Source organism: Prunus dulcis, chromosome 1 (assembly GCF_902201215.1).
Source record: "Prunus dulcis chromosome 1, ALMONDv2, whole genome shotgun sequence".
NCBI lineage: Eukaryota > Viridiplantae > Streptophyta > Magnoliopsida > Rosales > Rosaceae > Prunus > Prunus dulcis.
In genome coordinates, this window is record NC_047650.1 from 40,498,618 (window position 1) to 40,512,580 (window position 13,963).

The 13,963-nt window shown below is 35.5% G+C and overlaps 1 protein-coding gene across 4 annotated transcripts; it reads left to right on the forward strand.

Moving 5' to 3' along the window:
- The first annotated feature begins 595 nt into the window (after positions 1-595).
- On the forward strand, positions 596-6,439 carry LOC117620834 (auxin-responsive protein IAA8-like). 4 transcript variants are annotated; one of them, XM_034351096.1, is made up of 8 exons: positions 596-839; positions 998-1,060; positions 2,146-2,597; positions 2,691-2,914; positions 3,016-3,242; positions 3,389-3,527; positions 4,439-4,500; positions 5,977-6,439. In XM_034351096.1, exons 3-8 carry the CDS (start codon positions 2,187-2,189, stop codon positions 6,012-6,014), a joined length of 1,101 nt encoding a protein of 366 aa, XP_034206987.1. In that variant the 5' UTR covers positions 596-839; positions 998-1,060; positions 2,146-2,186; the 3' UTR covers positions 6,015-6,439. The 4 variants fall into 4 exon arrangements, with proteins under 4 accessions (XP_034206987.1, XP_034206970.1, XP_034206977.1 ...); XM_034351079.1 differs by having other exon boundaries at positions 2,146-2,914; XM_034351086.1 differs by having other exon boundaries at positions 606-839; positions 2,143-2,914.
- The last annotated feature ends 7,524 nt before the right edge of the window (positions 6,440-13,963 follow it).

Below are 13,963 nucleotides of genomic sequence, written 5' to 3' on the forward strand. Positions count from 1 at the left end.
GTTTAGCTTGAGGCCTCATAACAACAACATAGTGAATCATATGTTATAGAATTAAAACAATCTTATCAACGGGAACGAAGTCTAGTTTAGTAAAAATGACTTTGATTTGTAGATCAATGATCTTAAGTTCAAACTCCCATGACACATTGGTAGTGTATGTGTGTGAGAAACCTCATTCCCGTTGTTGTTTAAATCATTTCCATAGTTATATTTATTTTATGTACTGTTGGAAGATATTTCAAATTCGAAGCTTCGTTTTTATTTAATAAAAAAACTTATCTTTCTAATATTGAAGTTCCAAATTCGATTCAATTCTTACGTTTATTGAAAAAAAACTTATCCATGGAAAAATTACGTACTTATACCATTTTATTCGTACTAACATAATTATAAACAATAAACAGGAACAAGATACAGATTTGGTGAGTGAAAAGAGGAATAAAATATAAAACCTAACTGAGCCAAGAAATAAAGAAAAACAAACCAAAAGGGGCCCAAGAAAAAGGAGGAGAAAAAAAAAAACTTTTTAACTTTTTTTGGGAGACACTTTGTTTTATTAAAGTGGCTATTTTAATGCATTTTTTGTTGTTGGTCTGAATGGTTATTTTAATGCGTAGAGGTTCCCTTTGGACAGCAAATTAAGCTTCTGTAACCTTGTGCCGTATGGAGGGTCCTTAGCTCTCTCTCTCTCTCTCTCTCTCTCTCTCTCTCTCTGACTCTCAGCTTCTTGTCAGCTAAATCAAAGACCTCTTCTTCAATTACAAATTTGCTTGCTTTCTTTTCTGCTTTTCCAGTCGTTTCTCATTTTCTTCAGCCACTGATCCACCCAATCTTTTCAGGTAAACTCCCCTTAGTCTCCAATCAGCTCCTCTACTTCACTTGCAATATTCAATCAGATTTGCTTCTGTTTTCTTTTTTCGTTTTGAATTTTTTTGGTTTCTGGGTAATCTTCACTTTCAGTGACAGTGGTTTTTCTTCTTTTGTGTTTTGGTTTCAGCTCTCTCTTCCTTTCTTCTGCCCTGGTTTTTGTAGCTCGGACTTTGAAGGGAAGGAACTGAAGGTAACTTTGGGTTTTAATCTTACTCTTTTTGCACAATGAGTAGTTTAGTTTCCAGATTTTATGGCTTTTTTTCTTGTTCTCCCTAGTCTCACAAAATGCACGGATTTAGTTTTAATGGTTATAATTTTGTTTAGTTTCTCTGTCATCACTTTTCAGCAAAGCATAAATATTTGGTTTTATTTTATTTTTGTGTATGCTCTGAGTTTTTTTTTTTTTCTTTTTTGTGTGGTGAATTTCTTGGTCTTTATTGCTGGGTCTCTGTCTGTTTTTTTTAAAAATTTTTGTTTGGCTCCCGTAAAAGTAACTCGTATTAATTTTTTTATTTACGTGCATTTAATTTTACATTAGAAGTGGTTCATTTTGTGTCTCTTTTGCTAGGTTTGGGTTTTGCTTGAATAATTTTTTTTTCTTTTCTCCAACAGAACCCTTTTATAAATGGAACACAGAGTCAAGGCTCATAAAGTTGAAGCCATCTTCATTTAAGTTCTAAAACCGTTTGGTCCTGAAATCTGTCAAACCCACCATCTTTTTTTATTTGTTTATTTAAAATTTATGTTTTCCTCTCATACGACTGTGATTTGGCCTTTTGAATCTGTATAGAGGAGATGATTGCAACTTGATTAGCAGATTAGTCTTTAATTTTTTCCAGTTCTCTGACCTGAAATAAATTCTATGCTGAAGTGGTAATATTTCAGTCTATTTATTAAATATGTAATCCTTTTACCAGGGATGTAAAGATTGACGAAACCTCAAGCTTCACGATCTTTATTTAATTTATTGTATCCACTGCTTAATTGTGATCTGAGAATATACTGAAATTTCCATTGTAATTAATTTTTTTTTTTTGGCTTTTTGCTTGTAACATGGTTCTAAGGCACAAAACAAGATTATTTTTATTTTAAGGGACACTTGATTGAGTCAGGGAAGTTTCAAGTTGAATCTTTTGGCTGCCTCTACTGGATTTGTTTTCTCATTAAGGGTAGACAGCTGTTGTTGAATGCATTATTTTTTGCTTCGTCCATTTTTTAAGATTCTGGGTTCTTTTATGTTTTATTGGTGTTTTCTGAAGCTTTAACGTTTAGCAGGCTTCAAATATAATTTGGAGGGTTGTTCATTGTGAATTGTGATGTCACCACCGCTGCTTGGTGTTGGGGAGGAGGAGGAGGGTCACAGTGATGTTACATTATTATCTTCCTCGGTTTCTATGGAGAGTGTATGCCACAATAGCTCGGAATTGAAGGAGCGAAATTACATGGGATTATCCGATTGCTCTTCGGTAGACAGTTCGAAAGTCTCTACTGTCTCTGGTGGAAGTAAAAATAGTCTGAATCTGAAGGCTACAGACCTTAGACTTGGGCTTCCTGGATCCCAGTCTCCTGAGAGAGACTCAGAACTGAGGCTAATCTCCACTCAACTTGATGAGAAACCCCTATTCCCGTTGCATCCTATAAAGGATGGCAACTACTCTTCATTGCAGAAAACAGTCGTTTCAGGCAACAAGAGAGGTTTCTCTGATGCTATGGATGGGTTCTTGGAGGTAAAAACAACCTCTTTGTATGAAAGAGAATTGGATCTGTTTATTTATTTTAGGATCACGTCAGGCTTTACAACGGCCATATTTGTGATGCAGGGGAAATATGCTAATTCAGAGGTAAACTTGTTGCTGTCACCCAGGACTTCTCCAAACTTGGGATTGAAAACTGGTTCTGGACTTGAGAACCTTGCGACTCAACCAGCCAAAACAAAAGAGGTTGCATCAGCAAAGATAGTACAAGAGAGGCCCCATGCTGTCAATGAAACCAGACCGAATCATAATGGATCTGGAAATAGTACTAGCAGTGCACCTGCTACCAAGTAAGTGATTCAAAAAGTTTATCTGTAGCATTGAATATTGTTTTTGGTCATAGCTTCTGCCTTAACAAAGAAAATGGAGTCTCAGCTTCCTTGTATGTTAGGGCACAGGTTGTGGGTTGGCCACCTATAAGATCATTTAGGAGGCAAACTCTGGCCACTACATCAAAGAACACTGAGGAAGTAGAGGGAAAATCAGGGCCTGGTGCTTTGTTTGTCAAGGTCAGCTTGGATGGTGCTCCTTATTTGAGGAAAGTAGATTTGAAAAATTACTCTGCATACCAGGAACTTTCTTCTGCTCTGGAAAAGATGTTCAGTTGTTTTACCATAGGTGAGTTATTGCAAAGATTCAATTGTTATACAAATGCCTTAGTTTATTTGTTTATAGTTATGTAATTTATGCTGAATTCTGAGTTTAACTTCCAAAGCTGCTGTATTTGCATGGATCCAGTTACTGCTCTGTTGGTATGATTTCAGGTCAATATGGATCTCATGGAGCTCCGGGCAGAGAGATTAGCGAAAGCAAGCTGAAAGATTTGCTTCATGGCTCAGAATATGTTCTAACTTACGAGGACAAAGATGGTGACTGGATGCTTGTGGGTGATGTCCCTTGGAAGTAAGTTGTCATTCACTTGCACATATGTTTCTCTACTAATTGCTCTTTTCTATGTACACAATTGACTTAATGTTGATACAAAATCGGAAAAACTGTCACATCTTATGCATAGACCGATATCAGAGTTACAATTAGTATTAAGTTGCAGAGATGGTTATGTGCTATTTTGGCTATAATATACAAGCTGAATTGATTTTTAAATTCTGCAAAGTCAATGAAGTGTTGATTTTTCATGGATGGTTGTTAGGTATCTTGCATGGGTTGTGTGTATGAGCTTCATATATAGCATGCAGGTCATTTAGTGAAAGTACATTATGCAAAGAATTGCCCAAGACCTCAGTTATTTCAAAGTTTGCATTTAAGTTATTCTATTGGAACCTTAGATCACGACCATCATCTTCGTATTAACTTGGATGGCTTGAACTTGAAAAACATGTGAAAATTTGATGAACCTGCGAGTGATGAAGACAAATGTGATATTGTAATGTGTAAACCATAGAACTTGATATTAGTCATGTGTATGGACACAAAGGGAGACTCTTGTTCAGAAATATGAGAGAGAGAGAGAGAGAGAGAGAGAGAGAGAGAGAGAGAGAGAGAGAGAGAGAGAGATGTGATCTGTTTTCTTTTATCAGGATTACACTGCTTCAACATCTGGGCATCATGGGATCTGTTTTCTTTTATTAGCACTGACCTCTGATGTCGCAAAATATGGGTATCATGGTTGGTGTGCTTTAATTTTCTGCCATAGGCTGATATGTTACCATGTGTCAATGTCCATTTAATTGCTATCTTGCATCAGGTCATATTGCTTCAGTGAAGTTAATATGTAGTGTTCTGAATTTTGAATACGTTCCAAGGCATTTTATATTTTAATATTAAAATCTGATTGAAAATTTGGACTTTGGCAGCATGTTCATTGATACCTGCAAAAGGATGAGAATTATGAAGAGCTCAGACGCCATTGGCCTAGGTGAGTATATTATATGTTCCGTTGATTCCTTTAATTATGATCTATTACAGGATTAAAACAGCTTTTCCTCCCACAATTGATTTACGTACTCTACTGCTTTTACTCCAGCTATAATCCCATAGATAACATATATTATCAAGGAGTTGTAGTTTTATCTAACTTTTGAACTTTACGTTGTCAGGATTGCGATAATAGAACTAGTTAGGTGGTGATTATGATGTATGCCATTAGTAAATAAATAAATTGAACAAATAATCAGAACTGAAGTTTTACATTATTGGGAAATGCTAGCCACCTTCCCCTCTTGCCTTCCCTTTTTTTCCTTCCTCATTCATTGTGTCACGTGTATTCCAATCACACATAAATCTATGTATTTAATGTGTTCCAAAATTCTTTGTTCTCTTTACAAGCAAAATATTAGGACTTTGCATTAAATACATAGATTTATGTGTGAGTGTAATACACGTGGCACAAAATGAATGGGGAAGGCAAGAATGAGAAGGCAAGAGGGAGAGCAGCTAGGAGTCCCCTTTTACTACAGTACGAGGACATCACAGCAATTTGCACTTGTTTTCAGATATTTGTGTTTTTTTTGAAGAATTGGGAAGTAGGGGTTATGTAAGGGTTGCCTGTGGGTTGGGCCAGACCATGCCATGTGGGCCTGCTGACGGGAATGTATTAGCTGTTACCTCTTCTTGCCTAGTAGCAGTAGCGCTAGGCTGTTCTTCTCTTTGTAGTTGGGAGACCTGGAAGCCCGCCTTAGACAGGGCAAGTGGATTGCATCTGGCTCAGGCTCCTATTATGAGGGTTGAGTTGGGTGGCCCACTAACGAGTTCGGGTTAGGTAAAGTCTACATGGCTAGCTGGCAGCAGTTTTTCTAATGAGGCTAACTCACATTTGCACGTAACTTTGCTTAGTCTAAGTTTGATAATTACCCACAATTATATAAATTAAAAAAAATTAAAGAATCAAAATAAAACTAAGGGAGCCATAGTAAAGAAATGTATGTATTGCTGTGTGAAAATGTTTTTCTAGACCTTTTGCTCTAATTCAATTCATAATTCGGGTCCTGAAGTTTGCTAAAATCAATTTCTGACATGTCCAGGTTCCTTCTGTCATTGTTATGAATGATAAACTGTTAGGGTTTCTTTGCTAAACATCCGACTATGAGACGGTGAAATTTACATGCATATTGGATCGTAGTTGAGATTTGATTCTAGAATGGGGGGATCATTTTTCCTAAATTACAAAATTAATACTAAATATTCTCGTTGTCATATGGTCCATGTTCAAACTTATTATAGTTTCGTTCCCCAAAATCTTTATTCTGGTTACGTTGACTTAGCATATGCATATTCCTTCTTGGCTCAAGTCTAGTTATAATCAAGGTTGATTCTTAAGAGATTTTTATTTGTTTATACATCTGTCCGTTTGTTTATTTGTCTATGTGTTTATTTGCTTTGGTTTTATATGCAGCTCCAAGGTCCATGGAGAAGTGCAGGAACAGGAACTAGCCAGTAAAATGCATTGTGATGCCGTCCATCTAGCAGTCTATGAATTTGGAATGAAGGCAAGGCCTACAACCGCAGCAACCAGATAATCTGGAGTGCAAGGATTTGTTGAGTGGGGCTGGATGTGACATCACGGGTGGCTGCTTTACTATATTATTACTACATCTGTGTTTTTTTTTGGTTTGCCATGGATTCATGTTTTTGTGATTTCTATTTCTAACTTGTCGACGTTCTTAACACTACTGAAACTCAAGACCTTTGTATCTGGACGTAACCTCTGCAGTTCTATGTGCACAGGTTCCTGTTCCCATACAGGATCCTTAAGTTTGTAAAGTGCCAATTGTTTGTGAACCTCGTTATGTATGTGCGGGTGATCTAGGATCTCCAAGAGTCCCAAGTTATCTGTCATTCTGGCTGATTTCTCATTCTGTTCTTTGTGCCTCCATGTGTTCCATCACTTATCTGAGACCACTTATATTATTCAACTTTTGACTCGGTTCTCAGAATGGTGTATTTATCTCAAATTTAAGGTTTCAAATAGTAAAAGTGAGAATGCATTGTGAAAATGTTAGTTGCGAGCAGGCGATATTACAAGGCCGAATTCTGGAACTGACCGATGGCCGGGTTGGATGACCTAATTATTAAGCAGTTTGCAGGGTCTATAGTTGTAACTTTGTGCTTGCATAAGAACAGAGCTGTTTGTTGGGAGGTCTTGTTAGGAGTTCCTTCAATCAAGGGTCACTTCACTGAAGGGCATCTTCATCTTCAGAGCTGCATTTATTTCTTTTTAAATGTATTTATTCTGTATCTTATGGTGCAAATGGGGACAATGGCCCAAAACCAAACAACTAGACATGAATGCTCCTGGGCCTAGAGGGGCTACATATATTCTCAAACTCATGTTTTGTTGAAGGAAAAAGAAAAAGAAAAAGAAAGATAGGTGCACAAGAGAAGCATACAGAGAAATTATTTTATAATATAGTATGATTACGTGGTATAACTTTTTTACGTGTTAGATTTTTCAGTCAACAAGCTTATGGGCGATGCATGCATCCAGTCAACACATAAGTCGTATAATTGATGAAGTGGGCCCCTTATACCATTTCTTGTATTATCTTAGAATATATTATATCTCTTATCGACATAATCTTTGCCTTCTTGAAATTCGTTTCAGCTGAGTAGATCTTTGTTCCTCTTCTATATATCATGACCAAATTAAAAGATCATTTATCTGGACTTCTGGCTGGTACACCAGAAAGAAGCCCACAAAATATATTTGTTTGGCAAACCCACACTTGATCCATAAATGATTCATATAATGATGTGACACATGCTTTTTCAGTGACAACTTGAAATAAAAAATTAATATAATACACATTAATTAATTTTTAATTAATTTCAGGCGAATATTTTTCATGGGCTATATGTAATATTGTTCGAAGTACTCAATTGAAGTTCGAGTGGTTAAAAATATTTACCTTTCTGAGATCCTTAGTTTGATTGTCCCTTTCTTTAATTTCGCTTGCAAATTGACATACTCAATTTGTCCTTTTTTCTCTGAATATTTTGGCGATCCCTCTGCCACTGAATTCACATCCGCAGGAAATCAAAACCCATTCGTTCAATTACTAATGCAAAAAATGAACGCACCCATTTTAGCAAGAACAGAAAAACTCGACTTGTCAATGTCATTATAGTCAAAAAAGTAAAGGTGACAACATGAGAGGAGCTTGGAAATTTTGGCATGCATGACAACATGAAATCCAAGATATCAGCTGATCTCATCTGATCTATATAGAAAAGAGTAGTGTTGACTAAATAAATGAATTTGAGATGTAACATCATGTGAATATGCATGCAAATATATTCTTTTGGTCTTCCTGTTCCTATAAAATATATTATATGGGGGGAGTTGGAGTGGTTAGCAAATGTTAGGTGGAGGAATTAAGTTCAACAAAGAGAGACGAATTCTATTTTAAAATATTTTGGTCTCAATTATCATGATTTTTAATTTAATTCCCACCATCAACTTTGATAGTGGGTGCTTTTGACTATCTCATGCATGATTATTTTCATTAATTTGATAAAAATATTCACATAATTATATGAGAAGCCTTCAAGTAAGGCACGTTTCATGGCTTTGCATGCATAATGATAATGATATATATATGTCCCTTCAATTTCAACTTGATAGTTAATATAATATTGCTTACTTTAAAAGAAAAATGCGGGCGGGTCCAAAATCTAAATAGAGAGCATGCTGCTCTTGCAATATGTGGACTACTCAAAATTTGGTTACTTTTCAAAATTTCACAAAAATATTGTGTGATCCCGTATTATAACACGTCGTGGTGCAAGATGAGTTTATTACGGTATAATAAATGTACACATGTTATAATTTAGGTAGATTAAAAACACCATGTTTGAATGGCACGTGGTGGTGCAACGTAGTAAGGCGAATGGGCGTAGGGCATAGAGGGGGTAAATGAAAAAAGAGATATTTAGTGATATACCCATTTCTAGCACTAATATTATAAATAAACCCTACACAATTGAATTCCTATAAACAAACCCAAAAAAAACCCAAAAAATGATAGCTAGCCTTATTGAATTTAATATTGATTATTAAATTACTTTGATGCCCTATTGAGTGCTTTGGGTATTTTTATGAGATTTTGGGGTTGGGCTTGTTTTAAGAAATTGATGGCAGTTTTGTAATTTATAAGAAGTTAAAAGCTTTTTTGTTATGTTGTAAATGGGCTTTGGGTGTGTTTCTAAAGTCCATTTTATATAGGGTATTTTTATAATTTGGGCCCCCATATTGGGTATAATAGTGAATCTCCCATGAAAATAATTTCTTCAAACGTCACTTGTCTTTAATTGTCTATTCACGAAGGGTCATAACTTGTCTTCTTGTTTAACTTTCAGATGGGGGGTACAATGAAATTAACAACAAAAGGGGTAGACACCAAACAGAAGCACCCTTTGTGAAATGGACAATAGAGGAAACACAAACACATCGTTTATCATCGGAATGTCATGCCTGTTGTTTTCAATGACATTCTTTTCTTGCAGATATCCCATTGTTCGGTGGGTTTTAACACTTCTAGCTAGTGGTAGAACAGTTACTTCTTACACACAAAGTTGAACTCTTGCCTTCTATCAGTTCCCTTACTTGAATCGGAAATATAAAAATCAGGAAAATTTGACTTTTCATCCTTTGATAAGATTGCAAAAATCAAAATCTAATCTGACACCAAGGTTTAAGAAAAGAACATCTTATTTAAGGATGAAACTCTACTTTTTAAAAATAAAAACTCGTTATTAATCTCTACGTTTTGTGGCTCGAACTGAATTGGACAATTTCAATTGAATTAGACAAGTGTTCTAGCCTTTGCTTTATTAACTTATAAATGTTGGGTATTGACTTAGTAAATTAGCCGATTAGTTTGGTTCAAATTTCAATATCTGAAAATTATTGTTGTAATAGTTAGAAGTTCAGATGATCATGATGGTTCTTGACAGGGTTCGCCTAACTATAAAGCCCTCAATTAATTCCCCAAATGAAGCCATGCAATGAAACACTTGTTTGGTTCGATCTCCAAAACAAACAAAAACATACTGTCAAAATGAGGAAGGAAGTGATTGTTCAATAAGGGAAGAACGTGTTCTTCTAGCAACCTAGCAAATAAGTATAGAACAATAACTATTGAGAACCAAATAAGCAGAGGGTCGCATTCCGATCTGTCCACAGTCCATCTGGGTACAAAAAATTAAAACTGGTTTCAGCCACAACATACAATATACAGCTAGCTACGGAATCTCCAACAATCACAAGTTTTCTGTCAGTGTGTGTTGTGTACGTGGTTCTTTTTCTTTGCATGCACCATCCTGTCATGTATGGCATGCATCCGTACGACCGCACCCTATTGCTGGGATGGTCCCCAAGCATTTTGAATGCATGCTAGAAATGCTGCATTCATTTAGTTTTATCCGTGATGCACACGAATTTAGGCTCGACCAAACGTAACACTTTTCCGATAGAAATAAAACGAGTAATCGATTTGGTATCCGTCATTAACTTCTTCTTATTTTGGAAGATGACAAATTGGACAAAATATTTGGCGGCATACATGTATTGCAAATCTTTATATACTAGATTAGACAAGCTTCTGAGCTTAGCATAAATGAGGAAGCTTGATATTCATAGAGTATGCCTTCATGCGGCCTTCCCCAAAATTTTCAGCTGTATACGGCATATCATGACCTAATGAGATTCATTTTGGTTATGTTTTCAGCAGTGTGCGGCACCAATTCAAACTCATCCAAAATTTTATCTTATCCCAACACCGAAAGAGGAAAATAAAACACTATTTTTTTCTTCTCAAAAGGGAAAAACTCTGGTTGGCTTCTTCCTTCACTCCAAGCTGAAGTTTCCATTGATTAATATATTTATCATTTTCCCCTAGAAAAACGAACATTTGTCATACTATTGAACTTGATATGTTCCCTACTTCCTAGTGTATATTTTTCAAAAAACAATAATTTCCCCACTGAGTTGTGTCTTTTTAAATTCAACTTCTATACTCACCAACATAATCTTCCAAAATGACATGTAATATATCATTTTATTAATGGTGATATTTTATTTCGTACAGCTCCAAGCCTCAATCTCAGAACCAATCATGTATTCGCTGAATTTGTTGTATGCTCACTTGGACTATGATAATAAGATCGTTTCTCCACATGAGTCGAGGTGTAAGAGCTCAATTAATCTTAACAAATATAAGTTATGACTTATTTTTAAGATCATCAGTTAATTAATTAAAAATATGAATGATATATATGGTTGTTAAGGGATTATTCTTGGTCAATGAAGGTTGGTTCAGTTGATAGGGTCCCTATACTGTGTGTAGCCCCACCAGTATTCGAGTCCCGCTGCCAGCAATCCACATTGATGCAAGATATGTAATTTCCTATATAAATCTATACCGATGACAACTAGCAATTGGGTGCCACCGTACCATGCATAAAGTTCTTCCGACTTGAAGTTATGAATCTACCCTGATGCTGATTGTGAAAGTAGCTAAACTCCCCTTAAACTTTTCTTTAAGAAAAAAAGGATTATTCTTGCAGTTAACGTTTATATGATCCGTTGAGGCATGTTCCTCAATAATTAAATGGCAGCATCTTAACAGCCAATAGGAATAGGAAGGTGATGCTCATGCAATTATTTATTTTGAGCCCATATTAAAGTCTTCACCTTAATTGCTTACACTTTAAAATTAGGGCTTCACTTAAATACAGCACCCATGTGCCCCTGTAACCTTACCAACCAATTACTATCACTTTCAACACGAATTATATATTCCAAAACCAACTGCTAATCTCTATTTTGAAAGTCCTTTCAATAAGACAATAACCACCTCATTTTCTCTGCTAATTGTTGCCTTTAATATTAAGTTGTCGACTTATTTAATAGTATCATAATCAAGTTTTGTCCAAGTAATTAAGAATTAAGTGTGTCTCTGATTTTATTCAAGACGCCCGAGTAAGACTGTATGTTTCTCTAACATATTTCTTTTAGTATTTAATAAAGTTCTCTAGTATTGACGAGTTACATAAAATAAAATAAAAATTATTTGAGTACTACTTTCAAAAAGGCAGGAAAAGAAAAACTCCATATCCTCCTCAATCCTAATGACATAATCAAATCTAAAAAAGTTTGGTGATTTAAAGAGCTTAATTAATGTGTTTTCTGATCCCATAATCACATCCTCTCCACAAAATAATAATACTTTAGTTGGAGCAGCGGCTTCAATTATTTGAAGGAGCAACCAACCATCTCTCTGAGACGTGATCGGGATTTGATCATGGTCTCACTTAACCCCAATTTGCAGTGACAGATTATAATTAGACAGGTACAATGGACTAATTCAAAGGTTTTTGTTGAATGCAATGTGATGGGATCTCTTGATTAACAAGTTGCAGGCAACAAATCCGCAACTTGGAGTTTGCAAAATGATGGGAACTTTTGCATATGGGGTGTCCAATTATGTCATGTGCTATGTGGTCATTTTTCTAAACTCCAAACTAAACTGGTTCAAGATATGTATTAGCTCAAGTTGCCTAGTAATTTAATTATATATACTTGCTTCATGCCACTCACCTTTTCAATTCATCACCTTGTTTTGACTAGAACTACAAGTGGTAATATTTTCAGCTTAGCAAGATATTGTTTTTGGGTCTTCAAGTTCAAAATACGTCTTGCTAAAGGAGATACATGTAAGACACTTCACTTTCCCTCACCCAATCGATTTGGGATTGTCAGAATACGTAATCACTTAAATAGTGATGTGAGGCGTTGAAGCCTTTGGTATGGTACGCGTTGCACCATTTTTTGCCGATGAATTAGTGACATGAGGGGCAAGGTGCAAGGTGTCGAGAGGCATAGTGATGCCGAGAGACATTGTGATAGTGCAGCCATGCGTGGAGGTGTCAAGCGATGTGGAGATGTATGGTTATCAATCGGATGGTGAAAAAGTGATCTCCTTTTTATAGGTGAGGGTGACCCGTTGGTCAATGGTCCATTTGATATTCTTCATATTGGAGGAGCCTCCTCGTTCTCATTCGTTGTGGATTTTCTTGTGAGGCTAATACGAGCACAAACATGTAAGAGCTTTTGGATTTGAGTCATTAGCATATGGGCTGCTTGTGTTTTGTCCACAGGTGAACTCGTGATGCGTTATTATGAAAGGTAATAATAGGCCAGCTAGTACATAGTAGGCGGACCCTATGTTCTATTTTCCCAAGTTATTTAGGTTTGAACGATCTAAAAGCTCTCCAACGTGTGAGTCGAAGGGTTTTGGTTATCATCTTGTGTTAGGATACTTGTGCATTTTATTTGATTGGTGGGATTGAAATCAGGGGTTGAACCAAGTGCATGATATGCTTTAAGCCTCTTCTATTTAAAAAATAAATTATTTGGTATTTGAAAATCACGTTCATGTGACGTATATTTAAAATATATGTTGACGGAAACACAAATGACTGATTCATGCTTTAAATATTTGCCACAAATGATGGATTAATTTGAACTCTATGAGCAATGGAAACCCCTATAAAGGAAATCCAACAACTACAATGTGGATGAATCGTGACCATTGACATAGAGGAGGAGGATAATTTATGACTTTTATAGCAAAGAACACTAATAAAAATCGTATCTAAACCCAAGTATTCTTGTAGTGATGCAACAATATCACGTAAATTGCAACATGTGTATATCAATCACTGAAACTTTTGTGGCGGTTTATACCTTACCCACAACGAGTCAAAGTTTGATTCTTGCCCATCCTTTTACTTGAATAAAAAAGATGTTGAATATACTAATTTTTGGTGTTGGAAGATTGAATGGTAAGAGGACAAGTTGTGGTTTACTACTACTTTCGTAGGCAACTTTTCAACATTATATATACATGTTAATTAGTGTATAATATAAAATGCTATTATGAGTCATTTTCAAGTAATAAGAAATCTTTATCCCCTAATTTGTGTTTAATATAATCATGCCATCTTTTCTGGTCCAAAAATTCCACTTTATTCCTCACCCGATCGTATGATGTGATGCGAGTTAGAATTAATCATGACAATAATTATGAAAAAACAACAAATTAAGGCATCATATTACAACAAATAAAAGTAAAAGTTGCATAGAAAATCAACACAACTACATTAGCTTTGTTATTTTATTGGAGATATGTGAAATCCATTAATTAGTAGGTCCTCTTGTTTGTGTATTATATTTCTTCTGATAGAAACGTCTTTGTTTGGATTTGCAAAGAAACTCAATTCAAAATGAAAAAGAACATGGGACTTGCTTAGAAAAATAAAATATAAAAAAAAATTAGTAAAAAGGAAAGAAAAAGAAACTGGATTTAGAAGTATCTCTC

Coding starts and splice junctions, on each gene's coding strand:
- LOC117620834 (XM_034351079.1), top strand. CDS start 2,187: ATGTCACCACCGCTGCTTGGTGTTGGGGAGGAGGAGGAGGGTCACAGT. Junction 2,915..3,015: donor AGCAGTGCACCTGCTACCAA/GTAAGTGATTCA, acceptor CTTGTATGTTAG/GGCACAGGTTGTGGGTTGGC. Junction 4,501..5,976: donor CTCAGACGCCATTGGCCTAG/GTGAGTATATTA, acceptor TTTTATATGCAG/CTCCAAGGTCCATGGAGAAG.